Source organism: Apis laboriosa, unplaced genomic scaffold (assembly GCF_014066325.1).
Source record: "Apis laboriosa isolate Shangri-la unplaced genomic scaffold, ASM1406632v1 scaffold43_cov150, whole genome shotgun sequence".
Lineage (NCBI taxonomy): Eukaryota > Metazoa > Arthropoda > Insecta > Hymenoptera > Apidae > Apis > Apis laboriosa.
The window spans coordinates 1,335,830-1,349,579 of record NW_025223292.1 but is presented as its reverse complement, the minus strand read 5'-3'; the positions used below and the strand labels follow the sequence as shown (position 1 = coordinate 1,349,579).

At 34.3% G+C, this 13,750-nt stretch overlaps 1 protein-coding gene across 6 annotated transcripts in view; it reads right to left on the bottom strand.

Moving 5' to 3' along the window:
- Positions 1 to 13,750, bottom strand: part of LOC122716276 — a 49,661-nt gene that overhangs the window by 32,815 nt on the left and 3,096 nt on the right. For 3 of the 6 annotated variants that reach the window (XR_006346984.1, XR_006346985.1, XR_006346988.1), the window contains 6 exons: positions 10,030 to 12,972; positions 8,898 to 9,712; positions 8,307 to 8,380; positions 7,035 to 7,947; positions 6,251 to 6,368; positions 5,338 to 5,637 (listed from right to left, as the gene is read on the bottom strand). Coding sequence is in view for 1 of the 6 variants with exons in the window: in XM_043939192.1 (XP_043795127.1) it covers positions 5,438 to 5,637; positions 6,251 to 6,368; positions 7,035 to 7,947; positions 8,307 to 8,380; positions 8,898 to 9,712; positions 10,030 to 12,972 (5,063 nt within the window). In the remaining 5 variants the exon portion in view is untranslated. Of the gene's footprint in view, positions 1 to 3,141; positions 4,416 to 4,954; positions 5,638 to 6,250; positions 6,369 to 7,034; positions 7,948 to 8,306; positions 8,381 to 8,897; positions 9,713 to 10,029; positions 12,973 to 13,750 lie in introns of those variants that run through there. The other 3 variants (XR_006346986.1, XR_006346987.1, XM_043939192.1) reach the window with 3 other exon arrangements.

The following is a 13,750-nucleotide window of genomic DNA, read 5'->3' as shown; positions in this document are numbered from 1 at the left end:
CGCACACGCAAGCGTATTTTATACCCGTTTCGGTTACCACGTACGGCGAGGATTGCTTCAACTCCTGTTGAAAACTTGGACCTCGAATAATCCCGATATTTCGGGGTGTCGTTAATCCTGATTATCGTTTCATTGTTCGCGCAAACGAATTGAATACGCGACCATTTTCGCCGACCTAATTGACCGAGTTGTGACACGCGTCGATCAAGTGGAATTGGTACGTCACGCGTCAGGCGTGATCGACTCGTTCGTTGATGTACATCACTCGACTGTTGTCGTTCCACGCCTCGATCACAGTTGGATCACCGCGTGTAAAAGGGAATTACGATTGTCGGATTTGCCCGTCCAATCAACGTTGAGAGAGAGAGAGAGAAAGAGAGGAAGGATCGTTGCCTAGGATTTTATCTGTCGTCGTTGTTGTATGTAAGGAGAGATTAAATATTTTTCGAAGTTTTGTTAGATTTCTTTTTTTTCTTAACTATCATCGATTCATTTGTGATGAATTCGTTGTGATCTAGAAAAAAAGAAAAAATGTTCAAAGTATATACGTATGTTTTTTATTTTTTAATTGTATGAATTGAGTAGTTGTCGTGAAAAAATTAAAAGTAGACGTAGAGTTTGATTTATAAAAGTAGTTGAAAAAAATACAGTAGTGTATGAATGTTATGGAAGATGAAACTAAGTGAAACTGGAAATATTATTATAGTTAAATTTTTAAGGAAGAAAATTTAAATTGGATGGTTTTTAATTATTGTTCGAGATGTAAATGGAAAATATTATTATTCTAAATATCTACGTGGAAGTGAATGTTGAATTTTTGAGTTATCACGATGTTGAAAGGAATGACGGACAAAAGTTGCACGATTCGACGTGGTTTCAAGGAATATTACATTGCATCTCGTAACAGTTTGAACTTCTTACGTATATTTTACAACCTTCTATCACGGATAAAGCTCACAGCGTATGATCTCTTTCTATTATGTGATTTTTTTTTATGTGTTTTGAATCTTATTTAGAATCATATTTCTAAATGCTTGATTTCAAAATAATATCATTAATCCATATAATATTCTTTTCACTGTTGTATTATAACATCATCCATCATATCCATATTTCATGAATCAAATTTTACTTAAAAATCGAATCTTGTCTCATATCTTTCAAATATTAATATCTTGCCCAAAAAATTTTTTTTCCAAAATACTTTTCAAGTATGAATTTTTTAAAAGTGAAACGTGACCAGAAACGAAATCTTCAAATTTATTGAAATAAAATATAAAACAAAAAGAAAAAATTTATTCGTTTTCGAGTTTACGTTTATCAATTTTATTAGATCCCATCGAGTATAAATTAAATAAATAAATAAAAAAAAATAGCTTAAATAAATTAAAGCTTACACAAGTTGTTAAGCTTGCTCAAGTTATTAAATAACGAAGACTGTTGAATAGAATTTCCTTTCTAGAACTTCGTAACTTATTTTAAAAGACGTAATTGTTTACACTCGCCATTGTATCAAGATTGTACTCCTTAGAATATAAATAGATTCGTGATTCGTGTACATGGAACACCGTGTACAATAGGGACGTCCAATACTATGCACAATCGCGAGTGATTCGCAAACATCCATCGTACTTGGTGGATGGAATAACCGACTCCTTGGTGAATAATTCGTGAACCATTTCAACCAACATTATGGCAATATTGGTCGAACCTCAAAATGATCCTTAATATTGCTGTAGGATAATATTGGATAACGTTATGAATTTACGGAGTAAACTTGCAACACGATTGGTATATTTACGTAGTTTTAGTTATAGTTGTTGTGTTTTTATTTAAAAAAATAAATATTCCAATATTCCAAATATTCGATATTGGAATTCGAATATTATTCTGAAAATATTTCTCAATCTTCAGATGAGAAATTCAAAAATTTAAGTGATCATTTAAGTGATCATTTAAGTGATTTTCAAATTGAACGATAATGCCAATTTATGGAGAGTTTCAAGAAATCTCGATATGATTCACGATCTCTATGTAATCTTCAAGTAATCTCGAATCTTTTTATTGTAATTGATGATCCTCAAGTGACGATGACTTTAACGATTTAAGTTAATATCGCAACTTCGATTAATCTTATGAATTACAGAAGAAATATTATGAAAACTTTAGAAAGATTAAACTTGTATAATTCCTTATATTATGTATATTTCTACTTATTAAGCACTGTAATTTGTGTTATAAGAGTTGGAATATGCAAATAAAGAAATCGTGAAATTTGCATACATTTTAAAATTCCAGTATCTTTATATTATATCGTGCTCGAGGGAATAAAGTTTCTTGACAATTTTTCATTCTTAAACAATGGAAAAAAAAATATAGAAATAAAAATAAAATATATCATTCAATATCACACGACAAAGATATATTTTATTTAATCTTGCTATACGAACATTTGTTTCTATGGCAACGTATTCTTCTTTAAATGCGCTTTTAACATAAGAAAGCAACACGTGGCAAGAAAGCTATTTTTCCTTCGTTTACGTTTAAGCTCTGAGGAAATAAAATTTATGAGGATACTCGAGAAGAATAGATAGTATATTATTATCTAAGAATATGTAATGTAACATATAAAAAGAAAAAAAAATACTTTGCTATAAAATAATTTTTACTCTTATTCTGTTTTCTTGTAATGAAATTTATATTTTCTTCTGAACACGAAATATGCTACCTAATACGATATATAAAATGTAATAACTTATATCACGAGGAACATCGTTTCTTAAAATTAGAATAAACTTAAGAAATAAATGATGTAAAGGTTTAAAAATAAAAACATAAAAATTCTTATACTTTACTGTTATTATATTTACATTGTAAAATGTAACGTTAGTATTTGTATTTGATTTTTACAAAATTTTTATGAAAATTAAAAGAGGTTAATTAACATTTTTAAAAAATAATATAATCCATTTATAAATGTAAAATATAATGATATTAAAATGCCCCATGAAACATTAAAAAAAAAAATTTTAAAAATACATGTACAATTATTATTTCTTTATTCTTAAAAATTCGAAAATTTTTTAAAGCAGCAAAATTAAAAAAATACTTCATTCGATATTTTATCAAAATTTCAATGTTTTTATATATATATTTTTCTCTCTCTTAAATCTAGAAAATAGAAATTTAAGAATTAATTGAGAATTACAATGTACAAATTAATAACAATTTAATCAACAATTTAATCAAATTGAAACCAGAACAACTTCTGGTATCACATATTTCATACAAATGATCATGAATTTATCATCACACACAGCACTGCTAAATGACACGTTTATTTTCCTCATTATATGCAAATAAATTTCATTTCTAGCCATTTAACGTTATTTAATCCTTTCGCATTATGGACTATCTGGTGTCTCATGACGTAATGTCGTTCATACACAAGATATATTTCATTTTTTCTTTAAAATACAAAATATCTCGTGCACAAATTTGTTCATAATCCTCTTTGTTCTGACGAAATGTTAACGATAATAAACTTAGAATATTTTTGTAAACCAACAAAAATTTTTCTTTTTTTTTTTCGTTCAAATCACATCGAGTTCATATTGAAAATTAAACAGGAAGAAAAAAACATCTCGTCAAAAACATCGAACTAATAAGAAACTAACGAGAAATCTATCTGAGAAAATGAGTTCACGTTATGCTAATATTATATTTTTTTAAATATTTTTAATATTTTTTTTGAAACAAAACAGTAAGTTTTATAGACAGATCGAAAATTAAAGATGCAAGATATCTCCTCGTATACATCGCAGCAAGGAAATTGCGATGCGAGATATATAACGAAACTAAACTTACGCAAATAATATTTCTTCTCTTTGATAATTTTTGCATGAAACGATGGAGAGTCGTCGAAAATTAAAGATGCAAGATACGTCATCGAATACATCGCGTGAAGAAAATTACATCGCGAGTTATTATTAGTCCACCAAACGTGATACAACAGAGGTATATAACAGTATAAAAAAAAAAGACAGATTTCTTTCGAAAGAAACGCAAATGTAAAAAAATACAATCGATGTCTGTCGCAACAATTAACTTTCTACTCTCACAAAGATGCGATTAAGGTACTTAAAGTGCACAAAGAGAGAGAGAGAGAGAGAGAGAGAGAGAGAGAGAGAGAGAGAGAGAGAGAGAGAGAGAGAGAGAGAGAGCACAACCGACACAATGATTATTTCTACTCGCAATTAGACGAGATTCATAACCACTGACATGGTGTGTGTATGCATGTATGTATCAGAACATTGGACGAGAGTTGGCTACAGGTGGTCCCGGGCAAATCAATATTGTTCAGATGTATTTGTGAATACGTGAGTGGCCTGAATGCCCCTCGCGATACGCAGCCCCTGAAATCCACCCATGATCATGATATTGCACGTTCTAAGCACCATCTCGTCTTAGATATATGTATCCATTGGTTCTTGCTGGATATTGTGGGATTGGTGATAATTAGAAAATTTTAGACTCGAGCATTTCTGATGATAAGTATTGTGCGAGGGAGTGTAAGTGGAAAGAAGAATTATATTTATGTACATTCAATGTTTTTACGTTGTGGATAAAGCGTGAACTTATTGCGTATTATCATTTGAAGACTGAAGATGGAAAGATATTATGGAGATTTTATGGATATATATTAGAATGTAACTTAATTGAAATTTAGATTGATATTATTAATTAACATGATGAAAAAAGTTTTATATTATATAAAAAAATAAAAATCTAAGAGATTAGATAGTATTTTTTCTTAAGTTCTTTTTTGGTATAAACCTGAATTTTTATTTGTATATTTATATAAGTTAATAAGTTTATAAGTATTATATGGACAATCTCTAAGCTGTTGTATAATTAAAAATACTATTGATGGAATTATTGATGGATGAAAATGTGAAAATAATTATTAATTTAATAAACTAATGAATATCTGTTAAATATTTGTTTTATCATATCTTGTGGCTCTAAAATAAAATCAGATATCAGTACTTACTTTCTAATCAAAAATTACAACAAAGACTACTTCATAACTATCGTTATCAATAGATAATAAATAATAAAAATATTGATACTGGCGAAACAATACTGTCTATGTTATTCACAACTTCATAAAAAACTGTAAATAAATTTTTATATTCAAATCAGTTCACGTTTTAACCACACTGTAACAAATAATCTTTCTCTAAAATTAAATACTCCATTTGTTACCGATACTTTCTCAATACACGAGTCTCTAAATAGAAAGAAAATACAAATTCTAAACTAAATTATACGTACATTTTGATTAGAAAGATTTGGCACTGATGTAAATTGGACACGAAAGCAGATAAGAATCAGCGTGAAATTACATTAAAATTAAATGAACCTGATTCGAATATCACATTGACACATCACATGAGTTATCAGAGTCCTCGTCAACCTCTTCTTCGAGAAGATATTCTGGATAACCAAGTGCGAGTACATCTTGTCGCGATAATTCCTGTAGATATGGATAGAATGATATCAGTTTGTATTGACTGATACACTCGACTACCCATTCGTGGACGATTGATATGGCATGAACCATTCTATACCATTCTATGAGAAAGAAAGAAAGAAAAAAAAGAAAAACAAAAATTTTAAATCATTATTATAAAATTATACTATACTATTTAGAGAAATGTTGAAAAAGTTTTATGATGAAGAATAATATTATTTGATCTAATCTTTTTCAAAAATTATTCAAATATAAATAAAAATGGTAAATAAAAATGAAAAATTTTTAACAAAAAATAATAATAAAATATTCAATGAAAGATTTAACTTACTATATGATTTGATGTAATTTATTTATTTAAAAAAAAATTCTGAATGGATAAATCGTGAAATAAATTTAAGAGAAATTGATATCTAATATCTAATATAAACATAGAGCATAAAATCTCTGTTAATAATCGTGATCATTCCCAATACTTTTAAAGATAAGATGATCAAAATGTTTTAAAATGTCCTTCGATGATAATAGCCTATTCATCTAATAATAGGCAAATATTTATGAGCGTTAATTAATTCAAGAATAAAAAGAATAATTAACAATTTTTAGTAACTTTCAATTTAATATGAAAATAATATTTTTAATCATTGAAATAATTCCTCGTTTATTGTTTATTTTTTTTAATTGTAATTATGAGCAATTTAAAGAATAACTTACTTATAATTTCGTACTCATACATATCGGCCTGGATCATGATGATCCTCAACCGACTTTTTTCAGCGGCTAGAGCGGATAGAGACTGGACCACAATGGCACCAGTAGCGCGTAACATGTCCTGAAAAGAGAAGATATCTCTAAAACTTGGCTGGTATTCAAGTTGAAGTAATATAGCAAGATTGGATGGCGGAGACAACATAAATAAAAGCGTTTTTTATCAGATCAGAGTTTCGCGAGTTGTTCAAAAGTAGTAAGATAAAATTTGATCCAAAGGTGTTTTGCTTCGAATTGGAAGTAAAAGTTTTATCTTTTTTATATTTTTTAATATTATAATATTGAATGTGAAGGATATACCAAATGATTGAATTTTATAATCTAATTCTATTATTGAATTAAAAGCAAACATGTTTGGATTAAATTTAAATTAGATTATCTAATTTTAGAATATTTAATTTTAATCTTTGATTGATGTTATTGGGTCACAGACCTACACTAGTCACAGTTTTATTACACTAGATATTCAATTTTAGAATTAAATTAATAGCATTCTATTTTTAAGTGTATTCTACGTGACGAAATACAGGTTTGAACTCGAGTTAAAATTAAAATTCCTCAAGCATATTACATTTAATTAAAATTTAATTCTTTATTTCAATCATCTCAATTTTAAAAAAATTCCAATTCAAATAAAAAATTAACGATTAAATAAAACAATTTAAAATCCTTGTAAATCTGTCACACTATGAAAAGATCATTGTAAAATATCTTCCAAGAATTCACTTACCTGATATTGTTCTACGGAAACATTATCATAAGGTCCATTGCAGAAAAACACGAATCCGGTGAATAGATCCTCCTCCCTGAGCCGTGACCTTCGAGGGCCAGCCTCGAGAGTTCTGGAGTCTACAACCTCGTACGGTTCCTCGTTCACCAACCTATTCTCTTTCAACGAATTGATCACCCAATCGAAGCCCACGATCCATTTTTTATGGGCTACTCCCTGCAGATATTTCAGTGTCTTGTTAGCGCTATTGTCTTTGTCCGTTTTCACTATCACGTGTGTCACCTCGTGATCAAATTGCGTTCTGTATTTCGCGTTCACTTTTTGCGTCAACATCTTCACTTGCTCTGTTTCGGACGATACCAGACCGCTGCATACGAAACAGAGTTTCTGCGTATTCCGAACAATTGTCTTCTGAGAGGAAATATTGTTCCTTTCAACGATTTCGTTTTGAACAATGCTTCTCTGATCGATGCCTCTTTGATCCTTGTTCCTTTGACTAGTGTTTTGAACGTTACTTTCTTGGTCACTGTTCCTCTGATCGCTCCTTTGAATAGTGTTTTGAAGATCGCTTCTCTGGATATTGATCCTCTGCTCGATACCTTTTTGAACGATATTCTGAACGTTGCTTCTCTGAGAAGCACTCTTCTGACTACCGATTCTCTGAACAATGTTCTGTTTGTTGGACTGTTCGTTCATGACAGAAATTCGCTTTGCGATACCGATTATATTTTTGAATTGCTGCGTTTTAGGGGTGCTTTGATGGAGTGGTTGGATATTGGTCGTCGAGCCTGGAGTGCTAGCCAGGTTGCTTCCAATGGTCATGATCGATGATGGTGTTCTGACGTAGGCTGACTTTTCGATGGTCTTCGAGATCGATGGCAAACTCTCCCTCGGCGAATTTATTGCTTCTAATCTAGAAAATGATAAAGAAGGAAGGAAGGTGATAAAGAAAAAGAGTTTCATTGGGTGAAATGATATTTTATAGAAAAATTTATTCAGTGAACATTTATGAGAATTTAAAATCGTTTAATATTCTAATTAAAGATCTCTTTAAAGGAAATTTGGAATTGACAATAATATATAATAATATATAATATAATAATCTTCCAGTAATTAAAGAAAATTTGTTTAAATTTTTGACGAGATTTGGTAAGAAATAAAAAACGCGTGTTTACATTTTGATTAATGAACTTAATTAAATGAATAATGTGCCTCTCAAAACTTAAAGAAGTTAAAGAAGAATAGACGTTACGAGAGACTCCCGTTACTTACTTTTTCCTCTTTGCTTTAGGAGTGTTCTCAACAATGTCGTCTTCTTCATCCGAGTGTTCAACGTCCTGGATATTCTAAAGCGGAATGAGTTTTTGAGAATGCAGAATCTTATTTATCTCGTAATTGGCGGAATGAATAGTGACGACGTATGATAAGTTATCGGTTGGAAACACAACAGATATGATATTAAGTGAAAAATTTTTCTAAACATTTTGAATTATTTAAAAGCAAAGTTACCGAGTCGAGGAAGGGTTAAGAGAGTTATTTAAGAAAATTCACAGAAAAAGTTCACTAGACAGAGACATTGTTACAACGCAAAGAAAGATCTCATAAAACTTTGAATAGTTTCCATACCGATTTTTTAGGTTTTTTTCTACAATTTACAGAGAAAACTTTATCTCGTTTGCAGAAAATCTTTTTAAATTTTATTTATTGAATCATAATTCTTTATTAACATCTTTTATGCAAATAATTTTTAAATGTTTTTAATTTTAATGTTACATCATAGTAACTCTAGAATAATAATGTTCTATCACAAATTAAATATTTTACATCTAATATAAAATTAACAAAAAATGTTTGCAAACTAACCTTTTCATTCTGTCTTGAATATTCTTTATTCTTCTTTAGACTTTTTGGAGTTCTCTGTTCCTTATTTAAAGTATCATTAGAATGCTTAGAAGGTTTACCAAACAGATCTTCCTCGAATTGTTTAATCATCAAATCATCTTGCGTGATGGCCATCAAAGAATCATAATCGTGCATATCTTTAACTATCGAACTATTCGCACTGTTATTCATTTGGAATTTCTTATCAGACGAAGACATTGGATTCTCTATCAATGTTCTCGATTCTTTACTACACGATTCGACTCTCATTTCTTCCTGAAATCTATCCCTCCTCCAATTCTTATTACTCACATTTACACATACTAGATCTTCATCATCACCATTGTCACTCCCAGACACGTCCATTTTGTTCCTGTTTTCTTTATCAGAACCGTTGGAATATTTATGTGGAATTTCCTTGTTCCATGATCGAATTTTTTCGCTATACGATTTTACGTGTTTAGATTTTCTCTCACAATCATTCTTTCCCTCCGTATATTCTTCCCTTCTAGATTTGTTCCCCTTTCCATCATCAGAATCGGTGATCAGATCTGCTGTGTTCACATTCGCAATGATATCGTCGAAGTTATCATGCATCAAATTGTCCGCGGTCTTCGCGTTCTCTCGTTGTTGGTTCTCCTTAAATATCATCGTTCCCTTCCGTACATTCTGCACTTTGTCTATTACCGCGCAAAAATCAGGGGAATCCTCGTCGACAACTGGCGCCATCCTGTCCTCCAAGTTCTTCGTCCAATTGGAATTCGATTTCTCCTTTCCAAATTTGCCAACCACCAGGTCTGAAAACATTGTTTTTGTTGGTGCGTGGACGGCTTGTTCACCGATTTATCGCGATCCAAGAAGAGAAGAAGATCGATAATTGTTTAGAAACGAGGCTTCCTCCCCGATTTCCACGATTTTTCGATGTTTATTCGTGGAGATCGACTTTTTCCCTAGGCATATAATCGTCGCTCGAATTTTCAAGATTATATTTGGAAAAAAAGAGGAACGATTATACGCGTTCGAAGAAGAATTCGGTTCGAAATCTTGGACAGGACAACGGTATATCGAAAAATTGTCAGAAATTAGGGAGGAAGCCCTCTTTCTAAATAATTACCCAAAGATTTCGTGGAAAAATTGTCCCTAGACGTGCTCGAATCAAGAGTATCGCGAACTCGTTCCAATTTCCCTTTCTTCTTACACCTCTCGTCGAGAATTCCATCGTTGCACCAATTGCTCACAATCGCGTTCAAGTCTGTTTCGTCGACCGAATCGAAGGAGGCGGTACGTTTTCTCTTTTCGGTTTTCGGAGAAGCATCAGAACGATCGTTACCGTCCTCCAAGAGAACGAAGTCCATAGATTCGGATTCCGAACTATCCAACAACACGATCCTGTTGTACACCTTTTCTCGTATCTCCTTCTTGCAAGTTTTCGCCGCGTCCTGATCCGAATTCTGCCCTGTTTGAATAACCTCGGTTTCCCTGCTGCTCGGATTCGGCGATCGTTTCTTCTCGTTCAAATTACTTTTCCTCGATAAATTTTTCACCTCGGGCGTCGTAGTTCTGATACACGTGGTCTGGGACGACAGACTGTGATTCGAATCATCATTCTCGCCCTCGTTCTCCGAATTTTTTTTCGTCCCCTCGTGGAAAAGTGCCCTCTGATTCCCGCTCGAACATTTCGCGATCGGCGCGCAACAGGAATTGCATTGCGGCGAAATACACGCGAAAGAGTGCGGTTTCTTTCCTTTGCTCCTCGCTGGTTCGGGCTCGGGATCGTTCAGTTTTTGGGTTTGAAGAGTGTCTATCGGAGGGGACGAAGAGAGGAATCGTGGCAGGGAACGATCTTTCGACGACGGCGATGATATTTTCACTGTGTCCTTGCACGACGAATCGGTTTTAGGAATTGGAGGCGTGATCGATGGTTCATCGTCCGAGGATATCAAGAGCACGTCCACGTCGTAAGATTTATTCGCGTTGCCGATTGGACGAGGCATAATTTCCTCGCACGAAATTCGTCCGGCAGCCACATCTTCCTGGTTTTCGGATACAATTTGATGCTCCACTTTCACCTTCGATTTTATCGGTTCCTTCGCGGCTTCGACATTTTTAACGTTGCTGCTATTATCTGTTATCGATACTATACTTGTTCCACTCTTGTCAATCCCTTCTTCAAGCTTCACGTTACACATGGCAACGAAATTACACGATTTATGCGTGTGCAAACCGGGATAATAACTCGTTTCCTTCCCGGTTGCGCTCAAATAAAAGAACGGGACGCGTTTCTTTATCCTCCCCTCGTTGCCTCGTTTGTAAAATTTCCCCAGCTTCTTAAACGTGACCAGGGACGCATTACGCTTCTTATCCCCCACCCTTCTGCCCGCGTAATCATTCGATGTTAAATTTCTCTCTCGTTCATCACCCGTGGTTTTACGTTTCCCTGTTCCGATTATTCCGTCCACGTTCCCCTTACCTACATCAACATTTCCTTCTTCTTTGTCAATCTGACGATTCAAGTCTCGCCTGACGGCGTTCAATCGCGAGCCAACGTCCGAGTTCGAGGTGTTATTCGATTTCGAATCCTCGCTCTGTCTTCTCAACGACAACCTCTTACGGCTAGGCGTGGAGATTTGATATTTCGACGGCGTGGAACGATGTTCCTCGTCCATTCGGCCTTTTGTCGGTAAGCTTCGCTCGTTAACCGATTCGTCAACCAGATTCGCTCGATCTTGGTCATCGTGTGATCCTTCCGGTGTCATTTGGGAAAATATCTTTGAACGATCGTGAATAGGCGTGTTGAACACCTCCATCTGTCTCTCCGTTTCCTCTTCTCCCTCCTCCTCTCTGTTGTCCTCCTCAATTCGACGATTCTCATCCGAGACACCGATGATCGCTTTCATCTGACAGCTGTTCAAATTCCGGATGCGTATCTTGCCATCCTTCTCCAACGTGACGAAGGACGATTCGCCGGACGGCTGAACTTCCGCCGATATCGATCTTTCTCTGTCCTCTCTCTCATCGCGACGAGTTCCCAAACTTTTCTCGCATTCGAGGAATTCCTCATCCACGATAGCCCCGTCAACATTTCCATCCTCATTCGATTTTTCGCACTTACTCCCTCCTCGCCTGTCGCTCGCCCCTCCTGTCCGACCGAACGATCCGACCTTCTCTTCGTCCACCTCGCCCGCCTCGTCCATCGATCGACGTTTCCCTCTGTTCTCGATACTCACGTCCAAAGACTTCAATCTCTTCCTCTTTGCGCGCATCTCCTTGCCGAACTTGGCCACCGAGGACCAGTTCCTCTGCATAGCGGACAACATGTCGCAAGGAGACGTTCTCTGGACCTCGATGAATTTTTCCTCGCTCTTCCCCTTGTCATCCTCGCTCGATTTAACAGTTTTAGACTTGGTATCGTCTGGCTGGAAGCCCGTCTTCGACGAGTAATTTCCCACGTTTATTCTAGACTTTTTATCATTCTCGTTGCTCTCGTTCTTGTTCGAGAAACTCTCCGGAATCTCTTTGCACGTCGATCGATTGGTATCACTTTTATTGCACATCGATGGTTCGAGGACGAGCTCGGCATCCACGTTCGTGTCTCTTATCCTGTTGCTCTGGGCATCGGAAACCGACATGGTCAGTGTATCGTCCAGATCGGAATCCACGTGCTCCACTTTTGTGACTACGTCAAAATCGACCAAATTCTCGTTCCCCGGCAAAGTATCCAGCCAGCTGCACACTTTATCCTTTAACGATTTCTCGCCCGAGTAATTCTCGTTCGACGCCTCCAACGGTTCTATGCCGGAGAGGCCGCATTTCGACAAGTATCTCGTCATGCTGTTGCTTTCCTTAACCATGATTTTCTTCTTCTGCGTGGACTTTCTTCGCCCCTTTTTGCTTCTGCCTTTTCCATTATTGTTGCCGGCTGGTTGTATCTTTTGACGAGTCTCGTTCGTGTAAGAGCAGCTTGGTTTTGTCACATCCTCGGTGTTGGATTTGGAACAGAACTCTGTGTTGTTCGATGAGGTCTCGCACGTGTTTAATACTGATAAATGAGTCACTACTGAAAAAAAAGATAGGTTGAATTTAAAGTATATTTATATTGATATCTCGAAACGGAGAGAGGATCGATGTCGTTCAATGGTTGTGAAGCAAAAGATTGTAATAAAAGTTTTATTAGAATGCGAAGTAGTGCTGTGAATTTCAAGTTCAAGTAAGATATCTTTTTTTTTTTTTTTTTTTTTAATAAAAATTGAAACGTATAAAATTATGCGACGATAAAAATTTATGCAAAGTAAAGAGTGGGATGTTTTGAATTTTTATTAAAGTGGATGTTTCATATCTTTATGTCTTTTATCACGACGGTGCTAATTTTTAACACAGAGATGAAATTTTTTTTTAACGAATTTTTATTAAATTTCAATCAAAGAATTTTAGAAAGAAACCGCTGAATTTTAATTATAATCCTGAGACAGGAACGAAATTTATAATAAAGCGTCAAATAGAGTGTTTTAAATTTTCATCAAAGTATTTTCCTCTGAAAATTTATCTGCGAAATTAGAGAAAATTTCAAGAATTAATTTACCAGCTTTGTATATTTAAAACATAGCTGTATATGTATATGTCTCTTGGAATCTCTTTCCAACCAGCAAAGTCCATAGTTAGTTTCAAGGGGGTTTGTTTGGCTTTACGGAAACTCAAGCACGTGTATTTGTGCGTCTATGTAGCGGAGAATGTAAGCACGAGAATGCATCTGGGAAAAGTCAGACTTGAGAGTGTGCCACAGCAAAGAACATTTGAAAATTGACCCGTGTCTCGCGAAACGGAAGACCATTCCAATT